Source organism: Aulonocara sp. 'chitande type north' Nkhata Bay, linkage group LG7 (assembly GCF_057382095.1).
Source record: "Aulonocara sp. 'chitande type north' Nkhata Bay isolate Kocher_YH1m ecotype deep benthic linkage group LG7, A_spYH_male_GT1.1, whole genome shotgun sequence".
Taxonomy (NCBI): Eukaryota; Metazoa; Chordata; class Actinopteri; order Cichliformes; family Cichlidae; genus Aulonocara; species Aulonocara sp. 'chitande type north' Nkhata Bay.
In genome coordinates, this window is record NC_141350.1 from 11076144 (window position 1) to 11101560 (window position 25417).

The 25417-nt window shown below is 40.5% G+C and overlaps 2 protein-coding genes across 7 annotated transcripts in view; both read right to left on the reverse strand.

Moving 5' to 3' along the window:
• The window catches only part of ptprq (protein tyrosine phosphatase receptor type Q), a 45204-nt gene extending 27128 nt beyond the window's left edge, over positions 1-18076 (reverse strand). For both annotated transcript variants that reach the window (XM_086298552.1, XM_086298551.1), the window contains exons 1-27: positions 17813-18076; positions 17527-17646; positions 17278-17422; positions 16897-17181; positions 16566-16783; positions 15770-15950; positions 15181-15549; positions 14790-15092; positions 13781-14077; positions 13374-13673; positions 11718-11848; positions 11291-11420; positions 11063-11216; positions 10834-10940; positions 8495-8592; positions 7944-8112; positions 7592-7852; positions 7303-7463; positions 5679-5790; positions 4890-4998; positions 3936-4050; positions 1757-1826; positions 1438-1637; positions 1026-1254; positions 802-930; positions 557-703; positions 215-372 (exon numbers count right to left, since the gene is read on the reverse strand). In XM_086298552.1, coding sequence (XP_086154678.1) covers positions 215-372; positions 557-703; positions 802-930; positions 1026-1254; positions 1438-1637; positions 1757-1826; positions 3936-4050; positions 4890-4998; positions 5679-5790; positions 7303-7463; positions 7592-7852; positions 7944-8112; positions 8495-8592; positions 10834-10940; positions 11063-11216; positions 11291-11420; positions 11718-11848; positions 13374-13673; positions 13781-14077; positions 14790-15092; positions 15181-15549; positions 15770-15950; positions 16566-16783; positions 16897-17181; positions 17278-17422; positions 17527-17646; positions 17813-17857 — 4743 coding nt within the window. In that variant the 5' untranslated portion in view covers positions 17858-18076. The remainder of the gene's footprint in view (positions 1-214; positions 373-556; positions 704-801; positions 931-1025; positions 1255-1437; positions 1638-1756; positions 1827-3935; positions 4051-4889; positions 4999-5678; positions 5791-7302; positions 7464-7591; positions 7853-7943; positions 8113-8494; positions 8593-10833; positions 10941-11062; positions 11217-11290; positions 11421-11717; positions 11849-13373; positions 13674-13780; positions 14078-14789; positions 15093-15180; positions 15550-15769; positions 15951-16565; positions 16784-16896; positions 17182-17277; positions 17423-17526; positions 17647-17812) is intronic.
• Positions 18077-18945: 869 nt separating this feature from the next.
• otogl (otogelin-like) overlaps positions 18946-25417 on the reverse strand; it is a 31642-nt gene continuing 25170 nt past the window's right edge. For 4 of the 5 annotated variants that reach the window (XM_086298554.1, XM_086298553.1, XM_086298555.1 and 1 more), the window contains 13 exons: positions 25169-25381; positions 23878-23982; positions 23676-23783; positions 23475-23576; positions 23278-23382; positions 23048-23088; positions 22874-22937; positions 22527-22705; positions 21820-21924; positions 21624-21743; positions 21445-21490; positions 19783-19862; positions 18946-19662 (listed from right to left, as the gene is read on the reverse strand). In XM_086298554.1, the coding sequence (XP_086154680.1) occupies positions 19462-19662; positions 19783-19862; positions 21445-21490; positions 21624-21743; positions 21820-21924; positions 22527-22705; positions 22874-22937; positions 23048-23088; positions 23278-23382; positions 23475-23576; positions 23676-23783; positions 23878-23982; positions 25169-25381 (1469 nt within the window). In that variant the 3' untranslated portion in view covers positions 18946-19461. Of the gene's footprint in view, positions 19663-19782; positions 19863-20575; positions 20985-21444; positions 21491-21623; positions 21744-21819; positions 21925-22526; positions 22706-22873; positions 22938-23047; positions 23089-23277; positions 23383-23474; positions 23577-23675; positions 23784-23877; positions 23983-25168; positions 25382-25417 lie in introns of those variants that run through there. The other variant, XM_086298556.1, reaches the window with a different exon arrangement.

Here is a 25417-nt window from a genome sequence, read left to right on the forward strand (position 1 = left end):
CGATAATCCACTGTAGACTATTGCAGAGTGTTGCTGAACCATATTGATCTTTGAGAGTGTAGTGGTCTTACATCCGACCGTAAAACGACGACAGTGTATCATCAGCTGTAATGGATTGTACAAGTATTCATGACACAGCAACATATCACATGTCTTTAACTGTGTTTTTTAAGCTGGAAGCATAGAGCGGTAGAGATAATATCATCTGGCTTACTGCTGTCATCGTGATGTTCTGGAGCAGAGTTTCCTCAAACAGCACCAGAAGTCTGTATTGGATTATGGGACCGTTGGGCTGGGCAGGGCTTTTCCAACTTACACGAATTGAAACTGAATCCTCAGCAATTGCCATCAGGTGCTGCACTGCACTGGGTGCTATCCTCACAAACACACACACGCACATAGATAAACAGAAGCACAAAAACTAAATTTGCTCTTGTATTTTGTATGTATTTATTTTATTTGCTACCAATGTGTGCGTCTGTATTAAAAGTGAAACTACACTAAACTAACTAAACTGAACTTTTTCATTTATACTTCAATCTTGTAACTGCCTCACCTTCCGCAGGTGTAACGATGTCTCCCGTCGCTGCAGGACCCACCTCACCAGCTGCTTTTGCTCGGACGTCTACTATGTACCTCGTGTAGGGTTTCAAACCGGTAAAAGCAAAACGGGTATCTCCTGTGCTGTTCTCATACATAAAACCTTTAAAAAAAAACAGAACAAAATTTAAAACTGCATTGATTTTTGCGTGTATTATGTGTGCATGTAGCTGTGTTTGCTCTGAGTCAACATTTATCCACCTGTGGGTCCATGAAGGTAGAGTACGTAGGAGAACTTTCCTGTCGTGATGCTGGGAGGGCTCCAGGACACAGAGAATGATCGAGACGTCATGCTGAATACAGAGAAGTTTTGTGGCGGGTCTTCTGGAGCTGCACAAGCAGGAATATTTGTTTTCATACCTCAGTGCTAATATGAATACGAGCTTAATTAGTGCTAAAGTGTTTGCACGCTTCTTTTTCCACACCTGATTCTGGCATGCGAACCATAGTGGAGGCTACCTGTCCCTCTCCTTCAGAGGTGAAGGCGGACACCTCAAATAGATAGGCAATATAAGGTCGTAGCTGATCAACTCCTACTGATATGGGTACGTTCCAAGAGGCTGCAGGGGGCACAGCAGAGAGGGTGATGGGTGGCGATGATGCTGTTATCTCCAAGGGACTGAGAGTCGCACTGGACAGGATATCGGCTGCATCCTAGACACATGAAATCATGCGGGATAAAAAGAGAGAGTGCATTTAAGAAAAAAAGGAAAGAGAAAAGACGGTCGGCCTTGTGCATTTGAGCTATTTATCATCTTGACAGGAAAGTAGTATAGAACAAAAACACTTGGCAATAACAGCACAGTTTAGAAGGAGGGTGAAGGAAAAACACAGTACATTGCAGTGAGGCAGGGCTACAGTCATGATGTCCACTGCATTGACCTCCAGCAAACGGACAATCTGCCCAGTACGAGCAAATTTGGCCTTGACGGCGAACTTTGTGATGAGGCCATTGATGCGGTGTGGCAAGAACCAGGTAAGGACGACGAAGGTGTGGTTATGAGCATACGCTGTGAGATTGGTCACCAGGCCAGGGGCTGCAGGATGTGAATACACATGCAAATTCAGTGAAATATACATGCACATGTTATTTTTTTATGATGTTGAGACGCTTGGATCGGAGTGCAAGGCTGTGTGCTTGTGCATGAATACCCACGGGACTCTGCTGTCTTTATGTATAAAGATTTGCTGAATGCTCCTACTCCAAATGGAGATATAGCTGCTACCTAAAGAGAAACAGAGAGAGAGAGAGGAAGTGTTGGTAGGCATAATGATTAATTCATGTTCCTGTCAGTTATCATCTCCCAGTCATGTGCTAATCTCAGGCTGCTGGAACAAGCTGCCGTAGCAGAGTTTATTCAGAGATCCCAGAGATATATATTCTACAAAAATATATCTCATTATATAGCGTAGATGTAAACAGATCACAACACAGTCTCAAGTCTTTGAATTTTTTCCAGTAATTTAAGGTTGGATCAAAATTAAATAGCAATTTATCAGGTCAACTGTGGAGTCACTTAAATGGATTTTAGTTTTGTACTGGAGTAGTATGGGAACTGACATGTTATCTTAAAAAAGAACAAAGAAAAAATGTATTTCGTTCCTGCCTGAGATCAGAAAACAGCGCGCGCCGTTCAGCTATTTGTTTCTACCTTGTTGCCACGAAACGGTTAGCAGTGGGGCGCTGCAGGCGTTTCTCTGGTTCGTGTCAGTGTCATCCAATCAGCAGCCAAGCACATACAGGGTAACCCCAGAATAATTAAACAAGCAATGGACATAATGGATCAGTTGATCTAGGTGCAACACTACAATACAGGTGAGCTAAACATAACCCTCATGTCCTCAGATTTTCTCAGTGTTTCCTGTCACCTAACTCTCACACCTGCTTCACCTGTTCTTGACTAAACCTTCCTCCTTTATTCATATCTGAAATCACGCCGTTGTTCTCTGTCAGTTCCTTACACATCAAATGGGTTCCAGTTGTTTTTTGTTTTTTTTCACTTTTTCTGTTTACCACTTGCCTACATGCAAGATTGTTCTTTATTATTCGACTTCCATTCTTTATGCCAACATGACAAATGGCTGTATCCGTGCCTTTCTAAACTGAATGCTTTCAGCTTCACATCAGAAATAGGTAAGCTGAGGAAAAACTATCTCATATTCAGCTTTAGAGAAAAACTCAATGGGCTTTACTTTGAGGAATTACTGTTGAAAAAGACAGAGCAGAAGAGGTTTTTGCCCTTGTAAAAATACAGTGCAACAATGCAGCTTTCATTAGAATAGAATAGAATAGAATTCAACTTTATTGTCATTGCACATGCACAGGTACAGGGCAACGAAATGCAGTTTGCATCCATCCAGAAGTGCTTTAGTGATATAGATATATTACAATATATATTAGCAATAATATAGATATGTGAGTATTAAAACGCTAATCTGTGGCACAAATGCTTTTTCTATTTGTTTATTGAGAAATCTGTGGGGAAATAATAGCCCTTATACACTTGGTGACAAGAGTATAAGGGCTATTACAGGCTGAGGAAGAAATACGAATTTGCTTATGGGCTCAGCTGTGCGTAGGGTCTAGAGGTCTAGCAAACTCAGAGGTAAAATTTAGTAACATTATACGTGCAAACACACACAGATAAATGCAGTATGTGCAGCTATAATCTGTAAGTGTGTCACGTCCATTTGTGTGAAGGTCATAGCGGGTTAATGAATTCTGAAAACCTTTAAGCATGATCGCATTCAAGCTCACTGACAACAGATAGTGGAAAGAGCCAAGACTCATCCATAGATCTGTTTACCTGTTTAATAATGCAATCAGGATCAATTACCAGTATTCAGCCAGATCAACAGAATAATCTGATCCTCTGTCACATAGTTACACACTCACATGCTGGGAGGGGGGCAGTTTCAAGGAGGTCTGTTAAGAGGGACAATGATCACAGTTCCCAGAAGTATATCTATTAATCAATTCATTTTAACATAATAAAAACTCATATTCAAAAGCTCTTTTATGTGCAGTATCCCTGCAGGACAGCTTGTTCTGTTTTGATTCAATCTGGGACTTTTTAAACAAAATTTGCTAGGTCAGCCTTTATTTGATAAGACTCCAGAGACTAGACAGGTAAAGGGGGAAAGAGACGAAAGAAATGGTGTGGAGCAGACTTGAACCCCTGCCACTGTAGCTCCTTTGGGCCACGGCTTTGTAGTCAAAACAGGTAAGTTGGAGCAGTTCCCGAGAATGAGTTTTATTTTGTTTTATTGTTTATAGTGAATTCACCAAACAATCTGACTGTAAACTTAATTTAATTCTGACTATTATATTCTACCTGAATGTGGTAGGTAGATCCTGAAGTAAAGTCAGTGATCAGGGTCTCTGGTATATCCAGGTATTTTGTCACCTGTGTGAAAGCGGGGTCAGGATAAGGACACACCTCCTTGTACCTGCAGTAAGAAACCAGGTAGTTAAGATCATCATATCTCAACTTCACACTTATGAAATTTATGCAACTGAATGAAAATACAATATATGGTCAGATGCAAAACTGTCGAACTGTACTCAACTACACTTAATATTTCTTGTTTACTTATCTTATTGACCTTATAGTGCCGTATCAACCCACTTTGCTCTCGCACTGCAGGTTTACCTGTTGTTCCTAGATTATTTAAAAGTACAACAGGAGGCAGAGCCTTCAGTTTTCAGGCCCCTCTTCTATGGAACCAGCTATACGGCTGCTTCATGAGGTGAATATTTCACTGATCTACATTAATCCAAAAACTGGTAACTAGCTCTGTGCTGATCTTTGAATTTTTAACATATAGTAATAAGGTCTTGTTGTAATATATTTTTAACATTAAAAATAATCCCTAGGAAAGTATTTCAAACCATTTTTGCACAAAAAAGCCAGGTTGTACTGTAGACATGTATCTCGAACACCTCAAATGCCAATTTCTGGCTATTTGCTGCTAATATTGGCATCTGCATTTATAACGGTCAATAAATGAAAATTGTAAAAGTGAAGAAGTGATCATTGTTGATGTTGTATAGGTTGTCCAGCAGAAGGTATTCTGCGACATCCCTTTTGGCAACATGTGTAAACGTGACAGAAAAACTACATAGAAGATATATAGATAGATCAATAAGTATTTAGCACTTGTTTAGTACATGTTGCTGATTATACTGCACTTTTACATAAGATGTGAGATCAAAACTTTTGACTATACTAAACTATGATAGTGTATGTATCTTAGACAGTTTTCCAAAGAAGATCTTGAAAAACTACCTTATGACATATCCATCTATATCTTTGGCATTAGACAGTATATTCCAGGAAAGCAGGATGCCATTAGAGCCGACAGCTTCTCCCTCTAGGCCTGAAGGTGGACCAGGAACTGATGAAGATGAGGGCAGCCGTGTGAAGGAGATAGATGATGTAAACATAAGCAGAACACAAGTAAAGTAAAAATATCTAAAAATTACACAAATAGCTGTATATTACATGTCTGTTAATCATCTGTACTTGAGCCAACTGGCGCCTCAGTGGGCTCAAATATGTAATCTCTTATCTAATCCCCTCGGCTTCTCCTGTGTAAAACATCACCAACAAAACAAACTCAGTACACTTGTTTTGATTAATAACTTTTGTACTATCTACCCGACAGACTACTGTGTCGTCTGAAGAATGGTGTTGCTATCTGTTGTAGACTGATCCTCTGAGTGTGTGTGGGTGTGTGTGTGTTGGGTCTGCATGAAGGGTGTTTTAGGCTGAACCCTGATGAATAAGGCTTCACACAGCAGTGGCATTTCACTGACATTCACTGCAGACCCATTCATCCTGTGGTTCAAAAACCCAGGCTTAAGTTACCTAAAAGGAATTAAACAGCAAAGTAGGCACACACACACATTTATACACACACCTCCACTGTGCCAATCCCTTTTCCTCAGTGTGTATGTGTGTGTGTAATATATATATATACAGTGAGCAAATACAAAACGAGTTCCTGATGGTGCTTTAACATCTGAAAAAACAAAACGTACACAAACAACACCAAACTGTGTGTGTGTGTCTTACCGCTCCCATTCATGTTGATCATGCGGCTGACTCCACGGCTGATGTTCGAGGAGGAGGCTGCTGTGACTGTTACAGTGTATTGTGTCTTGGGGCTGACATTTACCACATCGGCCTGTGGGAGCAGAAAAATAAATAAATCTACTTGCTCATCAGCAATGTAACGTGCTACTTCCCAATTATTTCTCTTTTAAAACCTAAATGTATTTTTGTTTGATGGATTTTAAACTGGATTTTATGCAAAATCATTATTGCTTAAAATTATAGACAGCTGAAAAATTGCTTAAACATTTTTAGACAACACATGCAGCAGTAATCCCTTTATTGTCTTTTCATTTGTCTTTTATTGTCTTTTTTCTTCAGTTTTTTTGCAGTAATATTCATCTAAATGACAAAATACATGCAATTTTCACTCCATTATTTTACTCCATTATGCTGCCTATGACAGAATTACCAGACCTCTCCTCATCCATCTAAATCAATTTGAAGGTGGGTATTAGTGAATGGATGACAGCTTGTGGTTGCACTTGTTTGCATTTTAACATCTGTGAGACAGACGAGCTCTGCTTCCCGCATCACTGCTTTTTTGCTTCAGTGCATGTTGTAGCATCTGTGACATCAAGGTGTTGGATAGTGTGTTACCTTTCAGAAAAATGACTAAACACTCAGACACGGTAAGAAAGGGTGCTTTAAAATTGATCTTACTGCATGTGCATTCATTTGTAAAGCTAAAACGTGACTCTGAATGGTTAGTGTATTACTGTTACACATACATAACATATCTATGTGCGCAGTTTAGAAATAACTGTGTGCACCAGAGCCATGTAACCATTGTCTAATTCTTACCTGTGAATGCACCTGGCCCAGGCACAGTGTGAGCAGTAGGATGTCTGAGAAGAAGGCCATGCTGGGTTTTCGAGTTAGCTTTAGTTTAGTCACAGCAGGTTAGAGGCCTCACCAGTATACCTGTTTCCAGAATTAGTGCACAAATGTTAGCAGTGGGCTACAGGTAATCCAGTGAGCCGGACAGGGATGACTCCGAGTCTAGAAGCTGCTGGTTAATGGCATTAATGAAGGTTACAGGGTTAGTCATCCAGGCATTAAATACTGAAAGATCCTGCTCTTGAGGTAGTCCAAAATGTTTGGAATTTTACAAGGAAGGGCAGTGGGTCCTTTCATTAGCACAAGGCTAACAGTCTCCCACTGGTCTCTCCCTCCAGGAGAGCTGCTTAAGCAAATGAATGATTCAGGGTTGAGCTCAAGAGGGCAACTTAACAAATAATGAGATCTATTACTCAACTCTCTGTACTGTCTATGTGTGTGGTTTGAGGTGTGTCAGGTTACATTTTGGGGGGTAACTGACACCTGGCTGCCGGTAGAAGCCGGAATGTGACTGGTCAAGAGATCTATGTGTGTATGTGTGTGTACTTTTTTCACTTTAATATTACAACACTACTGCAACTCTGAGTTTGTTCCTTTTACTCAAACACTGCTTTGGTGAAATGACAAAGGCTTTGATGATACTTAGGTGAACTTTTTACACGCTTGTTGTCCCAGCGTCTACAATTATGGTACATTTCTTAACTTAACCTTTAAACAGTATGCGTCTAACTAAGTATGTGTGTACCTGAATGTATCCGTCACGTGCGGGGTGCATGGTGATATTTCCTTGGTTTGGTAGCAGATTTACTTGGTAATGATCCACACACCCTACTGCCTGTTCCCAACGCAACGAGAAGGCACATGCAGATAGGTTTGTGATATGTAATCCTTGCACAGGGGCTGGCACTCAAGAAGAACATGAAAGGGAAAAACAATGTTAGCAGAGAGTTTCTAACATTTATGAAGACATGATCAAGGCTGGTGATAAGAACGGGGTGGAGGTGCTGACCAGCATCATTTGTGATATCATTTACCTGTAGTTACAGTCAGAAACGCAGAGCGTCCTGCTGTCACTCCTTTCACTCTTTCAACAGTCACGTTGTAGCTGCAGCCACCCAGCAACCCTGTAACCACAGCAACCTGCTTCTCCTTGGGTATGGTGAGTGTGGACGTGACTAAAGTGTTGGTCACAGTCACTCGGTGGAAGTCAAACTCTCCATGTGTACTGTCCCAGCTCACAGACGCAGAAGAAGAGGTCAGGTGATCTAAATAGAGATGGTGTATTCCTGCTGGGCCTGAAACACAATTTAGAATTTTTGCCTCTTGTTTTGGAAAGTGCTCTTGTTTCGGTGCGTCTCTGTTTCTAGATGCTTTTGCGTCACTCACGTGTGCTGAACCTTTTGTGGACCGCATGACTGGAGTCTGAGCCCAGTACGCTCTGAACGCTAACCCCATAATCTGATCCGGGGATCAGATCCTTCACCTCACAACTTGTGCCTTGGACAAGCACCTCGGTCCATGACTTCCTGTCTACAGACAGCAGGCCAAAAAGAAGCTGAGAAAAAAAACAAAAAACAACTAATATAACAGATTATATTTCTGTCTATTTTTATTCAACATTTTAAATATTGCTCATATTTTCTGCTTTAAATAATAACTCAGTGAGCACTTTTGTTGTGTGTCGGCAATGTGCTTGGTCATTCTTCCTGGATGTAGCTCTGTGGAGGTCATATTTCTCTGAAGTAACCAAATCCGTGGCGTGCCAACAGCAGTTGCTTAGTAACAACGGGTGAGTGTAGAACCTGACCCAGGTGATGTACTTTTATCTATCAATCATATCAATCAATATTTTGGGGGTATGAATCAGTATACCAATATACCATGGCATCTCGTACTGCCTCTACCTCTGGACTTGTGCATTGCTGTGCATGTCTTACCTTGTACTGCATCACCTGTCCTGGTGGCGGTCTCCAGGTGACAGACACAGACGTCACTGCGTTTTCTGAAAGAGTCACTTCCTGTGGCACCTCAGGAACTTGAGACAAGGTGCTTGTTAGCATTTGACACCACATACTCACACCTAAAAAGTTAAACTTTCTGTGTTCTTTACTGGTTCAGTTCATTCTAAACCAGCAGGGGGCGACACTGGATACGACCGAGCACCAGTGGTGGAGGGTGTATTGAGACTCTAGTGCAAGTAGCAATACTGCAGTATAAAAACAGTCTTTTAAAAGTAAAAGTCATGCATTTGAACACAAGGCAATCAAAAGATGGGCTAAATTTACCAAAAGTATCAATTACTTTAATGTTTACTGTAGCTAATAAGCATTATAATGGTTAATTATTACAGACTGGTGATTGAAAAATGGGGACTATGTATAAAAATGTCTGTAATTCCAAAACAATTAATGCAGTGCTTTTGTTAAACCTCTTGAATGAAAGCTCAGAGTCTGTACTTCAATCACATCTTGACTTTATTTATAATCCACTTTAATGGTATACAGAGACAAAGCTACAAAAAAAATGTATCTTTGTCCAGCAAATTATGGACCTAATTCTATATGCAACATAACTGATTATAGTATTACATTATTAAATATATTTTCTGTACTTTTTTGGATATTTTTATTGGTTTAAGTTCCTTGTTCCATTGCTTAGTATATTTTTTTTTACCTTTCCAATATATTTTGTTTTGTATGAATTTATTTTACTTTAATGAGCTAAATCATTTTTGATGCATTGGTTGCTGTAACACAGCGATTTCAAAATGTTTAATTTTTACACAGTTTTACCCAAATTTGCTGTAGAAATGCTGTTATTGTCGTGTGGTTTTGTGATTATTCTGAGTTGCTGTTTTCTGTTGTATTCAGTTTTGATTTTGCGGTTGTTTTAGTAATTTCGAGTTTTTGTGACATTATTAAGTTTATGTTTCCTGCTTCTGCTTTAGGGTTGTTCTAATGATGAATTAGATTGTTGTGATAATGTTTTGTTAAACTGATAATTAACTAACTGAAATTGAGTTTCAGCTCTGGCCCCAGATGTCAGCCTAATGCATACCTTAATCAAGGCATGTAATAACAACATGTGCCAGAACATGCAAAACAGTGCAAAAATAACAGACGAAACTCTGTTCAGACAGTGAACGGATTGATTCTTATATAATGCTTTTCTAGTCTCCCAGATTACTCAAAGTGGTCTATCCAACATGCCACATTCACCCTATCACACACACTCTTCTTAACTGAGTGCTTTCTAACTACACTGATACACATTCACACTCTTGACATGCAAACTAGAGAAACCAGGGATCGAACCACTAACCTTCCGATCAGTAGGTGACCCACTCTACCTCCTGAGCTACAGCCACCCACTGGCAGAGATGACTAAACCGTTACTAGGTTTTGGATAAAGTGTACACTCACAAACCTGTCAAATCTGTATTTGAAACATTGGCTACCATAGCAGTATAGTATTGCAACATGGCATTTGGGTCTTCTAACTAAAATAGGAACATAAATAGTTCCATTATTTCCAGATCTGGCCCACATCTGGTTGACATACACTCTGCCATGAAACCAGACAGTCAGAAGTGCCAGCTTGGTGCCAGATCTGGGCCAGACCTGTTTTCTATGGGCCTGGGCCACATAAACCAAACCACAATCGAGCCAGATATGGCATGCCATCACGTAGACAGTGCCATCTATGTCAGGCCTGGCCCATATCTGGATGACATATGTCTTATCATGCCAGAAGTCCGCCAGCAGTGCCGGCTTGATACCAGATCTGGGCCGGGCCTGCTTGCTATGTGGGTTTAGTTTCTGTGTTTACGCCTTTATGTTAGTCTGAGTCTTGTTGTCTCCATCTCTTTTGGATTGTTTCCTGCTTTACTTTGATAGTTGGTTTTCTATGGTGTCTTGTTTTGTGTTTTACTTCCAGTCTGACTGTCTTGATTACTTGCCTGTGCTTCATTCCTCTTCCATCGGCGATGCCCTGTTAGTCTTCAGTGTAAATATAGTCCGGCCTTCTGCTCTGTTTGGCTGTCTATTGTGTGTTTTGCTGTTTTTATAGACTCTGATGATCAGTTTTTAGATAAAGTTCACTCTTGATTTTACTCTGTCTGCATTCAGGTCTACCTTTGAAGTGAACCTTAACAAATGCAGATAGAAGTAATTTTGCTTCTCTTCTTTATCTAATGCGTGCTATTTCTGAATACATTTGAATTTATTTGCGCTCATCTATTTTGTACTTCATCAACATTATTCGATTGAACACTTACTAGTACAGAGGGTCATAGTAGCAGGTTTACTTCTTCTGTCCCCACTGATGGTAATAACTTCAACTGTGTACTGGCTTCCAGAAGCGAGGCACTTGAAGCAGAATAATCTGTGTACACACACTCAGCTTTAGCACTCGGTGTTTTTAAGTAGTTTCGATCTGATGATTGAAACGCCAGGCTCATAAACCCGCAGTAATTTATGTACTGACTGAGAAGAACGGAGACTGACCTGGGCTCCTGATAAGATGTGATCCGCTCCTGAGTGCTTGTTCTGTTTTTGATCGACAGGATGAGTGTAGTCACCAATCCCCTCAACATACTCCAACTAATGCATATGGATGATGTGGTTTTATTGACAAGAGAGACCTCCACTGGGCTGGAAGCTGGCACAGCAGAAAGTGATAGTTATTAGGAAAGAGAGACAGAGACGTGCTTGTACTTGTGTGTCTGTATTTACCTGCAGTGATATTAATCGTAACTGGTGAACTGTCAGTAAAGGACTGCTTCTCTGTCCGTACTTCGAATCGGTAAAGCGAGCCTGGAGTAAGACCTGAAAATACTGCACTCTGACTCAACACCTTCTGCACCTGCAGCACACAAATCAGATAACCAGCAAAGCTGACCAAGACCCTTATTATAATTGTATATATTTATACTGAATACATTAAAAACATGCCAATTATTGTTTACCATAAGTCTCCCCTGAAGCTACTTCTGATTAGTGAAACACTTGAGGAAATTTATTTCAGTGGGTGTGAAAACTTCTGATTTAATTATCAAACCAGACACTGAAAAGTTGTCGGGGAAATCAAATAAAGGCTTCTGTTGATATGCTTCCTAAACAGGTGAATTTTTGGGAGCTTTTTTAGTTGTTGTATTTTTACCTTCTGTGAGCTTTCACAGTTGAGACAGATGACCTCGTAGCTGTGATCCTGGCCTGGTGCAGGATCCCAAAGCAGCTCAATGGATGTATCTGTCACCTGACCCTCCCTTACTCTGCTAGGAGGAGCCAGACCTAAAGTTACAAAGCATATATCACATCCCATTAAGTGTAACGATTATTAAAAGTTCTAATAATTTATGCAAACAATGTTTTAGAAACAGATTTAAAGATTTTATTCATTTAGAAAATCCAAACTCCACAGAAAATTTGTGTTATAGTTTGATATGAAGTTTCAAACAAAGGGATCAAAATACAGTATCTATCATACAGTTCTGAGCACGGCCTCTGTGATCTGTGATGCATCTTTTTAAAACATTAAATGTTCTAATCTAAAAAAAAAAGAGAGAGAAACAGTGAAGTCGTGCCAAGATTAGGATGGATTACATTTGAAATTGAATTACTGCTATCTCCATGACATGATGAAGATGCACAATCTGCTTTTAAGTGAAGCCAAATGAGCAGCGCAAAAGAAAATAAGCCCTCTCCAGATTACGGTAACGCAACCACCATCCACAAACAGTAAACAAGAAAAGAGATTGGGGAATACATCTGCTACCGCCTCAGGAATACTTAGATGGCTAACCTCTATCATGGGCCATTCAACAATTTGTTACAGAGCGAGGATACACAGCAAGTAGTAGCTTGACTTTTTTTGCACGACTCTCATCATACAATCCATCTGTAAGAATTAGGACAGTTACAATAAATGAATAGAAATAGTGTTCAGAATATTGGCAGTCATACATTAATTTTGTTTTCTTGCGTTTCTGATGTGTAATGTGGCTTTTCTGTCATTTGGTTTGAACAGCAGTTTCTTGTGTTTCGGGGGGGTCTTATGATGAGGTCTTCTCTTAACCTTTGACAAAGGTATTTGAGAGCATTTGTGATGTTTTGTACAGACATAGAGTGTTTGGGCGTTTTTTTACATGTATTTACAATTGCCTGAAAAATGTTTTTCAGATCATCCATAACACATTTTTCTTTGTGTTTCTCCAGTTTTGTGCACATGCATAAAAAAAAAAAGCATAATTTCTTTTGTCTTTGTTTGAGCTTCATTGCTCGCTTAATCACTTTCCTCATCATATTTACAGACTACTCCACCTCTGCCTGAGGGGCAGCTCTCTCAGTCAGCCCTGACCTACTTTGGTCATCATCTGTTAATACTGCAGTTTCAACTTAACCCACTAATAAAACAGGAACTTTTGATCAAAGAGATGCACTGTAGCTCACTGAGTTCTTTTTATACTTGAATAAGCTTTCTCAAATTAAATCTGTGACTTGACATTTTAGTGGCCTTATCCATTATTTGATTCAAATTGAATTTGCTGAAGCATAGAGCTCGAAGAACAAAACATGTATATCTACCCAATTACTTACCATCTGGACTCTATGTGCCTATCTTAGTTATGTGAAATAGGATGATATGATCAGCTCCACTGCAGTCAAGGGTTGCACTAAGCTATCTTAATTAAAGTGGCCTTAAATCTCTGTGTTTGTGTTGGCACCTCTCAGTTAGGAGCAGTTTAAGTGCAGCTGTTACGCGCACTCTGAAGAGTGCATGCATTTGTATGTGCTGGTAGTGACAGAGGTAACTCACTTGTTCTAAAGAGGCGGCTGTAGTATGGTGGTCCCAACTGCTCTCGGCTCGTGCTGTGCACTCTGAGCTGGTACGGTGACCCCGGACTGAGGTTGCTGAGTTTTATGAGATGAACTTGAGCAGTGAGGGAGTACCAGTCACACAGATAGTTGCCCAAACCCTTGCAAACAGTATCCCAGTCTCCAGGACACGCACACACTTTTACGCCATCCATCACACCCAGTTGTGGATGCTGGATGTACAGTTGTGCATAGTTTGTACCCACCGAGACAGGCACTGCTACCTGCACTGGCATAGGAGCTATATACACAAAGACAAACAAAAAGAGTCAAAGACAGATAGTGGAGTATCTTAGATAATAAAAAATTGCAATACATCTATTTGGACACTTTTATTATTTCTCTTACCTGTGGTGTGTATGACGCTAGACCTCTTGCTCCTGTCATTTCCCTTCAGAGCAACAACTCCAACTTCATACGTCTGACCAGGAGTAAATGTGCCCAAATTAAAACACATGGATCCATTTATCAAGTGTCCATATGCGCTGGAGTGGTTTAGCCACAACAAAGGAGCAGTAGGATTGTCAAGAGGTTGGGATGTGATAAAGTAACCGTCTGGAGGATCGCTGGGTGGTTGGGTGCCACAGACAGTCAGATTTCTGCTCCTAGTGCTTATCACTACCAGACCACTGAGAGCCTTCACCACTAAGAAGTACAAACCAGCATTATTTGAAAGTCAGAGGTTAAAAAGCTACATGATTACTTATGCATACCTGCACATAACCATTTCATTTAATATTGTACTGAAAAAAAATCTATACTGCCCATATTATTTAGGAGAGCATTGCAAAGCAGTCAGAAACACATCTATGAAATCATATTTGCCAACAGGATCATCAGTGAATACTGATGAGTAGATGTAAACACATGCAAAAAATTAATAACCTCTCAAGTAATGTTGGAATGGCAGTAAAAATCAAACTGAAACTAGCCCACTTGGATGTGAAGCGATTTAGCTGCTTAATAAGATGCATATTTTGAGAAGGCAATAGTCTGCATTCATGCCATCTGCACTTGTGACACTTTGCGCCTTTTACTCTGGTGAAATGAATCACCCTGGCATCACAATACTGTCTTCCACTTCACAGCAATGCTTAAGTGCACTGGACAGACTTAAAGGTTGCTTACATGAGCAACTAATGTGTAGAATAACTTCAATTTTCTGTAAAGTTTCCATTTGCATTTACCTTATCTTGTCAGTATTTGCAGAGATTTCAAATAAGCCATGCGATTGTTAAAAAGTACAAGATAATTACTAGAATATAATTTAAAAATAGGTAGAGCATAGCACCAGACAGTACTTACTGGACAACAAGCTTTTAGAAATTGTTCATGAATCTAACATTTACATGCTTACCAGTTTTTACAGTTAGAGTTGCCTGTCCACAGCTCCCTATCCCATGCTCGGTAACTGTGTATACTTCAATCCTGTATTTCCTGTGAGATTCCAGCCCTCCAATTACTGCAGTATAGGACCTCAACCCAGATGACCTGGAGATGTTTGCCATGCCAACTACACCATCCTGTTTCGAAGACATGTCTTCATATAGTACAACAAAAGTCCAACCAGCCACAAATGACGCATCTGGCAGCATCCAATGAACGCTAATGTGACTGGCTGTAATGGGACCAACAGTGATATTTTGAGCAGGGTGAGGTCCTGTAAGAAAGGCAGTGTAAATATTAAAAGTCAGCCTCTATTAATATAATGTCCTTTGAATTGTGTAAGTGGTTATCAATACACTCACTAGTATATGCAATTTGTGTTTGTCCCAAGCTCCAAGCGAAGCCAGGAGGGTGAGACGCTTGAAGGGTGAAGGAGTAGATGCTTCCTGGAGATAAACCTGCTAAAGTTACGCCTCTAGAAGAGATCGAAATGGGGACCCTTACAATTTTTTTAGGCGTGCTCTGGTTCTTTGTGCCCATTTGGTCCTCTTGCTTCCTTTCTTCTTCACTTGGATCCCACTCTCCGTATTCTTCCTCTTGGTACTGCAGGAATACCTCAAATGATGAAAGAGCAGGTGAGTTACAGAGTGAGAGATCACTCCAACGAAGCTCTACCAGGTCCTCTGTCACCTGAACCAGGTCGAATGAGAATGAGGCAGGAACTAAACGTGCTGTAAAGAAGGAAAAAAGCAATATCTTAGCACCCTGAAAAGATAAATAAGTGGCAGAAGTGCTCACAAATTGCATGGTTTGAATCTGTAAGTGCTGTGCAATATCACAAACGAAATGTGGTGATACTCCCAAATTATATATTGCATATGACTTATACATTACAACTACTGTTAAATATTATATGCTGGCTAATAAACAGCTCGTGCACAAGTTATTTACTTTGATATTGGCAGATAAAGGGTAAGGGGATGTTACAGAAGAATGAAGTGAGAAAGAATCCCGGCCCCGTGGCATTCCTCTGGAAAGCGAAGCAGTCCGTCTGGTTGGCTGGTAGCAGAGTCTTCATAGTGTTTGTTCGGTTATATGATGAGCCATCAGACCAGAGAGGTCGGCCCTCTTCCTGTAGGGCAAGAAAGAGGCAGACATCACGAGTCGAATGCCATTTAAGTATGAAAAACAAACTTTCCCTCTGAAGGTTACGTGCTGCGGTGAAGCATTGTCAAAGTGAACAACGTTTTGTGAAAAACCTCCCCTTGCGATATCCAGCACTTCAGCGATGGCTTGCAGAGTTTTTCTAACTAAATTATTTTAACAAAACTTTAGAAAAATCCTACCAGGAATATTTTTGAACAGTTTGGACCTCCCTTGTTAGGCATATTTTGCTTTTTGTCATAAAAACATATTCATAATTACCTAAATGCAAAACCTGTTTTTTTCCTCACAAGGTTTGTGTTTGATTTCAAGTGTGAAAAACTTTTATGCAAAGAAATTGTATTTATGCAGAAAAAAAAGTTTAAATATAATGTCATGCAGCACACGTTCCACAACCACCTAACCCTGGAAGTATATTTAAGTGCATGTTTTTCAATATATTTAATCAAAATGTTGTTTTGTTTTTAGAAAATCCTCTCTAAAGTACTAAGTGCTCAGTTATTCATGACAAAAATGAAAAATTAAAGTCATTATAAATGCTGCTTTTTAGAATTAAAGTGATTTAAAATATGTTTGTGCATACCTGCTGGTCATTAAGTCCCGTCCATAGCAGCAGCAAGTTGTTCTGGGACAGGAGGTAAGAAGATATAAAAAACAGATCTTCCAGGCTCTTCAGGTTAGCCAGATGACTTCCTGCTGCAAGGTCTGAACATCTGTGCAGTGCATCACTCCAGGTCAACCCTGTTCTTCTCACAATGTAGCAGCTTCCCCCAATGGCAATCCAGCCAGGTGGGCACTGAGCTGCAGAAACATATTACAATCAGCTTACAGTACAAATTCCTGACTGCAGTCACTAAAAGGTTAATAATTGAGCTGTGGTCATGCGATCACAGGATTACTAATGTTCACAATACCTGTTTCCAGACGAATTCTGAGTCTCTGCTTCAAGGTCATATTAAACTGTTTGATGTATGTAGTCACTGTGACTTTGGCCTTGAAGCGTGTGCCCGGCTGCAAACCTTTCATTGTATACTGGGATTTTACTTCTGAAGAGTTTATGTTGAAGATGTGCACGACAGTTTCTGTGTGTGTGTTGTACAGGCTTATGGAGGACAGGGTCTGCAGCCTGTGAAGTTTCCATGTCAGAAGGGCGGTGGTGGTTGTGCTGTATACATTAAAGGAGGACGTGGACACTGGAACTGTTGAGACACAAAAAGGGGATGAGGTGTTAACGTTATTAAACATGATAGAAATACAACATGTGGTGTTTGGATTCAGACTTCACAGACACTCACGGAAGTGAAAGGTCTTTGTCTCGAGCACCGCATCACACCTGCTGGCTCTCAGCGTGATGTTATACCCCTTCTGATCCTCAACCATTCTCAATAATATCCTGCAGTGATGGGAGCATGCTGAGTTATTGAAGCTCTTCACATATACCTGCAAAGATGTGACAGAAAGTGAGAACAGAGTAAACTTTATAAAAACGAACAAAACTTAATAAGACTTTCACAGCTTTTTTTCACCATTACTAATGTTCTTACCAGATGGTTACTTGCAGGTCTGCAGGTGACCCTGTAGCTGTCTGGATCTTGACTAAAGGGCTGAAAAAGAACTTCAACCTCAACAGTGTTTGAATGTTTTTCACAGGTTAGCAAGACCACCTGTGGAAAGAGAAAGGGATTAAATGTCTGCTGAATAATTGAATGCGCCCCAAATCGCTATGTAATATTTAAATCTTACTGATACAGGAAAATAACTGAGCCTAAAAGACCCAGAATGCAGTTTTACCTTATTTACAGATAACTGCTACGTGCAGGGTTACCTTACCTGAAATAAACTTGCTAGTAGCCACAGGCGCTGTGTTTGACCCATTGGGAATCTCAATCCATCTCATTTAGCACACCTTCCAGGAGTGTCACTGATCCACATGGGTACATGCAGTCACTTCCACGCCCAGACACAACAGATCCTTCCTCTCGTCAGCCATTGGTCGCACAAAAAGAAAATCCAAGCCAGCTGTGCGTAAACATCAGTTGTGGAAAGTCCCAAACTATTTTGGTCGCTGACGTAAAACTGAAGAACAAGAAAAGTGAACGGGTTGAAACTTTTTCATTTTTTTCGTGAAACCTTTCAGCTTTTACTTAGTTCAGTTACAGCTGCCTCGACGTGTTAATGCCTGGGGGGAGTCTCTTAGTTTTACTTCACATTTACGCAGAGCCAAGACTTTGAATTTAGCGCGCACTCGAAGCCAAAGTTCCCTCGAGAAGCAAGCCTCAAGTGAAGAAGGAGGCAGTCTTCCTGGGTTTGTAGGAGGAGAGAGAGATTGCGTGTGCATTAGTTCAACCCAATTTGTTCTGCCTCCTTGTCGGGATAAGAGCACTTTACCATGACAACCATGGGCACACGGCCACTCCAGTGCTGGGCTCCTGAGGAGGGGGATAAGTAGAGAGAGATGGACATGTGGGGCATACTGAGGGGAAAAGATGTGGTGGGATTTTATGAGCAATTGAGATGTCCTTACTGGGCAAAGCCGCCCGCCATGCTTCACACCTCTAGAGTAACGGTCAACCACTCGGTTAGAGCAGACAGTTCATGACTGTTTTCACGACTTTATTTAACCTCTAAAATAAGCATGTGCTGCAAATTGCTCCGAGCATTGCAGTGGTAAGAATGGTTTGGCTCTGAGGTGGGGTGTGGTGGGAGCGCTGGCCCATGTGGAATGACAGGAATGTGAGAGGGAGAAATGATTGACAGGCAAAGAGCTGACTTTACTAAGGGCGTCTGTTGTCAAGAGGTGACTCCCACTCAGCAATAACCTCTGAAAAGTGAGACATAAATATGTGTCAGCACTATTAATGCTGAACCAGAATGAGTATGTGTGTAATAAAGGTTTAATGAAAGAGAAAGTGGAGGGAGTATAAAAACATCGCAGGTCATGAGGACACAGTTTTAGACAACAGCACTGTTAAATCTTTTATTAAACTACTGTAAAAACTAAAAGGAAGACAAAATAACATTTGAGAAAGAAATTCAACTTTTCTAAGACAACAAAGCATAAAGGCTAAATGAATCTTATAAGACAAACCAAAATTCATATACAGTGTTTAAACACAACTGCTATTTAAAAACGCAACAACGTGTTCATATACTGTAGGCACAAAAGCTTAGGGTACCATCAGCTGAAAGCACTAGAAGCTGAATGGGTTGGCACTGCAGGACTTACAGAAAATAAGGCTAAAGTGCGAGAAAACTATCTGGAAAACAATCCGCCTCTTAAATCGGTTATTCTCATATCTTTTAGTTACAACTATGACTCAAAGTCAGTGTTGTAAAGTGTATTAAGACAACGACAACAAAAAAAAAGACATGGCTGGTTTTCATGTTTGTCCATTAGTAAAACAATATTCAGATATCCCCCTACCCCACCCTGTTATTTAGACGTTCTCTTCACTTGTCTTGCTCTCATTCAGCCGTTTTTAGTTCCACTGGCACGAACAGTCCAGAGGCTCTTGGAAGTTGTACTCCACGACTGTGGCATTGCGAGAGCAGTAGAGTGCGACGGAGCGGGTCTGCAGTCCACTCTCACGGCAGCATTTACAGAATCTGGCGTGACTGTTGATGTTAAAGTTGAATATGGTGGCTGATGGACATTTCCCGTCGCAGGAATATACTGTAACCTGCCAAATGAAAAACATATATTTACTAAACAAAACACAACCACAACTACTAAATGTGTTTAAAATTCTGCTTTCACAGACTCCTCATTTTCACAAGTGAATGTCTCTTTTCTCTCTCACCGGTGCATTGCTCCTGCAATCATCTTTTCTAATGGTAGTCCGGATGGCCACCCGCTTACATGTCTTGCCGTCCTCTTTACCTGCAGAGATTTTCACACAGACTAACACTCAGGAAGAAATATAGGATCCTCAGAGTAATCATAGATCCTTAACACACCAGATATTTTTAGAGAAGCCTATATACACCAAACTGATGTTTGGTGTTTGGCACACAGTAATGATAATATGCTCACTTTCAAATGCACTTTAATCATTACACTACAGAGACTTCACATACACACTGAAATGCCTATTCACTTTGGCTCTTTGTTGCTGAGCAGTAGGCGCTTACTTTGATTGACAGCTGGGTGATGGGTGGGGGTGTGGGATACAGGTCCCCCAGCACAGTTCCACTGAATGGCTACTGACCTAAATTTAACCTTACTTTTAAACCAATCAAAGTTTCAAAGAATTCTGTGTGGGCCTGAAATTCATGAAAAAAAACAGAAGTGCTTCTTCTAAACATTTGTGTGTGCATTACTGAAGCTTATATTATTTCACAAGAAGTGCAATTTTTATTTTATTAAGGTCTTTCTGTTACAAATAACCTAAAATGCTTTGCAGGTTATATTGTGTTTTAAGGATCTGACCAAAAGTGGAGAGAGGAAATGAAACGATAAGACACACAGACACTGAAAAAGACATAAAAAACCGCATTTACACCGTACACATTCAGAATTTGAAAACACAAGGGAATGAGTCACTGAGAGCAAGGATGCCAAAGAAGTCGGAATAGTGCAAGATGGTGGTACCTGTGTCACAGTTTGTACTACCAGTAGGCGTTACAGGATTAACGGTAAATGGTAAAACACCCACTCCAGAACCTGGAAACATCGTTGGCACCGCAGCCGTCCGGTTCAAAGAACGTCAGGAGAACACAAGGTTATGTTTTGTTCAGAAAGCACAGTTTAATGTCACACACAAACACACAGCGGATGGAATCATTGCGGCCTGCATGCACATGGATGTCGCATCTTTTTTGGGTCACTCCAGGCAGCCAGCCAAGGAACGCAGTCATTTGATGTACTACAAAGCTCAGCAGGGCGAATGCTAACCCCTGCACCATCTCACATCTTCAGCGGTAAAACGCTCACTGTGAACACCTCAACTGGCCAAACAGCAAGAACAACTGCTTAAGCAGGCAAGCGGGCAAGGCTGCAACGCTGAATCCAAAGAGAGAGGAAATCTCACCACTGTATGTTTATTACAAATTTCATCCACATAGCTCAGAAGATACTTTAACTCAAACTTTTTCCAAACATCAAGATAGTTCAGTTATGTTCACCCTTAAAGTACAGTTTCAGGAGGTTGTGAGTGTAGTGTAGTATATCCCTTTGAATGTATTGGTTAGTTAATTACTTGAGGTTTTCAGCAAGTATTTCTTCAGTTTATGCTGTGGTAGCTCTTAAATATGTCAACAGAAGGTTTTGGGGACACCAGGGAAAGCAAGGGACTGTGAAATGTACTCATAGGCCAACAGGCTTTATGTTCACCGTCTACAAAAGGCCACACCCCCAACCAGTCAGCCAATAAGCCCATCCACTGCCAAGCAACAAGGCGCTCACCCCTCTAATTGACTGCTCAAAGCGACACCAGAAGCCCTGAATAAATTTAAAGACTCACATGTCCTGCAACAGCCATCCACATAGCTCTGAACAACACCGCCATTCTGCAAAGAAGATAGGAAAGAAATACTAAAAGTTTAATATATAAGAAAAAATATCAAACTGAGCAACTTTAGATAAAAATTTAGGCATCGTTAAACTCATACTTAGATATAGATTATAAGTAGCGGTCCTAACCTGAATACATTCTGTATCATTGAAAGGTGGGCAAACCACCCCAGAGGCAAGTATCACCGCTCCCACTGCAGTTTCCATGCAGTCGTAACGTGTGCAGTTCTCCACCCAGGAACTCCCTGCCTGCACACACAGTCAGAATTAGCACTGTTAAAGATTTGCTTTAATTGCACTTGGATGTGGATCTGTTCATTCTTACAGTGAAAAGCTCCGTTGTCCCGTTTTCATTAGTGAAAGTACAGGAGATATTTTTACAGGAACCACAGCACACCTGAGGGTCTGTAGATGGTACATACACCTGATGCTGAAAAGTTAAAGGAAAGGAGGACCAACAGAAAAAAGAATATAACAGGATGAGATGTGGCGCAAATGCCTCAGTTGAGATAAAACTTCAGGATTTTGCTCACATTTAAATACACTGAATACAGAGACAGTAGTCAAATGAAAATCTTGGTAATCTCATCTTCAACCAAACTATAAATTGGAGATTGGAAGGGAAAGGAAAGCCTAACTCAAATAAAATATAGCTGTGATATGCAAACTGCTGAAAAGTTTTCACATAACTTCTTTTGCCATCTGTTTTAACTCTATTAGGCCACACATGAGATGCTATTAATTACTTTGGAGCTGACTCTTAGTAAAAGTTCAGTAAATGTAAAGGTTAATTATGGTAGCAATCAACTTCTGGTTTCAGTGAGTTCCCAGCTGAGAGAATAAGGGGCTATTTTTCACAGAGAGTCTGTTACTACCACTGTCAAATCAATACTTACAGGCTTTTCATGTAGTGCTTTTCTCCTTATGAAACTAACACAGGAAATTGCCTGATCAACGATTGATTGGATAAGAGAATATTGACCAATCAAGTGACCAGTCAAACCTGAGATTAAAGCTCCATTGGATACATACTGGTCCACATTTTTGGGAGCAGTTGACAGAGGTGATTTCCATGGCATAATAACCCGAGTCTGGATCTTTATGATGCAGGCACTGGACAGTGTAGCACAGTTCTCCCTCAAAGTACTGAACCAGAGACTGGCCTGGGCCCAGCACTGTCACCCCTTGGAAAAGACACACCTCTGCCTTCTCTGCACACACACAAACATAGAAGAAAAGATTACGCCGCAAAAAGGTAACTATTAAAGCTGCTGAGCATTTTGGAAATAAAGTAGTGTTAAACAGAAAGGATTTCTGCAGAGACTCTGTTGTCACACTATTATCAGGTGTCTGTGTGCTTTCAGTCACGTTACACATACGGCATGTACGCTGAGGACAGCCACAGTTGGTGTTGCTGTCTGGAACCTCCATCAGCACCTCCCCCTGAGAGAAAAACAGATTGCTGACTTAACTGAATTTGCTCACTTTTTCCTCTTCCTTGCAGAAAAACCCGATTAGACAGTGACTTCTGATTCAGCTTTTTGCTGACTTACCACCTGACAGATGGGGAAAGAACTGTCCTCACATTGGCATTCTGGACGTGAAAGAAAAAAGTTGAAGAGGAAGGTAGTGTGAGGTTTACGCAAAGGGCATGACAGGCTTAGCAACTTCTGAGTTTACTGCAGTCATCAACACAGCAGTGAATTGACAAGTAATTATTTGGATGAGTGTGCATACGCGGGTGTGCATGTGAATGAATATGTGTGTGTTGTCGATTGTGTACCACAGTGATGCTGGGGGCAGCAATGCCCGGGAATGGCAGTTTGGACAAGAGAGAGACCAGGTGCACAGCTCACAGATGATTCAGGGCACAGATTGACATCACAGACTGCAATAAAAGGAACAAAATATGAATATTACTTGAAAGTCAGACAAAAACATACACACACACACACACATGAGCCTGCTCATGTAGTTTACCACAGTGGTACTGTGGACAGCAGCTGCTGGTGGTGTTCAGATCCACAGCCAGAATTTCTCCGTTCGAGCAAGTTGGAATGGGCTCGATACATGACTCACACACTGCTCAGAGAGAAAACAAACAAGAACATTCACAGATTTACTGCTGTAATTAAAGGGACCTCAAACTAGGCAGGCCTGTACACAGCAATTTAAACTCACCACACAGGTAAGAGTAGCAGCAGGACTTTTGCCCCCTGACCTCAACTAGAAACTGATCTTCCCTGCACTCTGGGGTAGACACAGGAGGGCACGCCATGGGGTCACACTCTGAGGAAGACCATTTAGTGAATGAAACTGTTTAATCCAAATGTTATATCTGACAGAAAGTTTATAAAATGTAATGATGAAAGTTTGTTCTTACCACAGCGGTACTCTGGACAGCAGGAAAGAGCGCTGTAACCGATCACTAGCCTGTTCCCATTATCACAAGGTGGAGCTTCACTATCACAGATGGTCATGTTGCAGTCTAACAAGTAGTGAAGGATTGCTCATTTAATGGGTATTACTTTATACTGATGAAAATGATTTTTGGTCTCTGAAATTGGTGTAAATTATGGTGGTATACTTTGCGAACTATTTGAGGACACACTTTTATTAAGCTAAACTCATTCATTCATTCATTCATTTATTTATTGTCATTGTCAGAGAACAATGAAATTGCGTTTGGGGCTTCCGTACAACCCATAAATAAAACAAAGAAGAAAATAATAAATACCCCTTAAAACCCAAGTGTAAATATTTAACCCAGTGTGACTCCAGTGCAATAAGACAATCCTTAACAACAACATGAGAACATGACAAGTAATGTTCATAAGAAATTCAGACAAAGACCTGAGAAACATGACAAAGTACAACAATGCAACCCGTTCAATATTATTGTACTGTGAGATATGATGTCAGATATGATAGTTATCTAAACATCTGGTGAAACATCATCAATGTCGTATCTCACTATAATAATATGCAAAATCTCTGTCTATGTGTTTGTTTGTTCCTTTGTCCACAAAGTCCTCGTAAAACATATGAAGTTGAGCAACCAGATTTGGCTCAGAGGTGGATTTTAGGCCTCTGGATTGTTTTTTTTATATCAGATATTATGATGTTGTCATATAAAAATGATACATTTTTATTTGTTTATTTATTTATTTTATTTCTGCACTTCTAACACCTTATTAAACACATCATTGAATTTCCATTTAAGAACAATAACAGGTTCAAAAGGAGAATTATGCATGATATGCTATGATGCCATCTCGTTGCCTGGCAACCCTCTAGGCTAAATTTACCGGTACCTGCTTTAGCCTTTCATAATACTTTATGCACCTACAACAGTAGGTGCATAAAGTATTATGAAAGCATGCTATCCTATCAACAATAATAACTCATTTATATCCACAAAAAGCTTAATTATACGCCTAGCAACCACGTAGCAACTGATAATATTGCCCCATTTTATCATTTATAAAACATCTCCCACAACTAGTTTTTTACTTTTCTCAATGTGATTAAGTATATCTGCTAGCCAACAGTACAACCAGACAAAACAATACTGTAGCATGGTCATGTACTAGTTAGTTACTAGTAAAAAAGAAAAAGGTAAAACCTAAAGATGAATCAAAGATAAAAGATAAACGGGGACAGTTGCAACTCACCACAGATCTTCTTTGGGCAGCAGGCTCCTTCTTCCAGCACATCCAGCACATACTCTCCCTCTCTCTCACACAGTGGAGTAGGCACGGCGCTGCAGTCTGGTTCCACAGCCACCACAGAGCCATTTTCCATACACTTGTAGAGACAGCAGCTCCGAGCAGAGCCATTCCACACCTCGCCTGGGGCCCGGGGGTTACCCTCATTATCTGTGCACACTGGATACAGCAGAACCAAATAAAAACAATAACAAA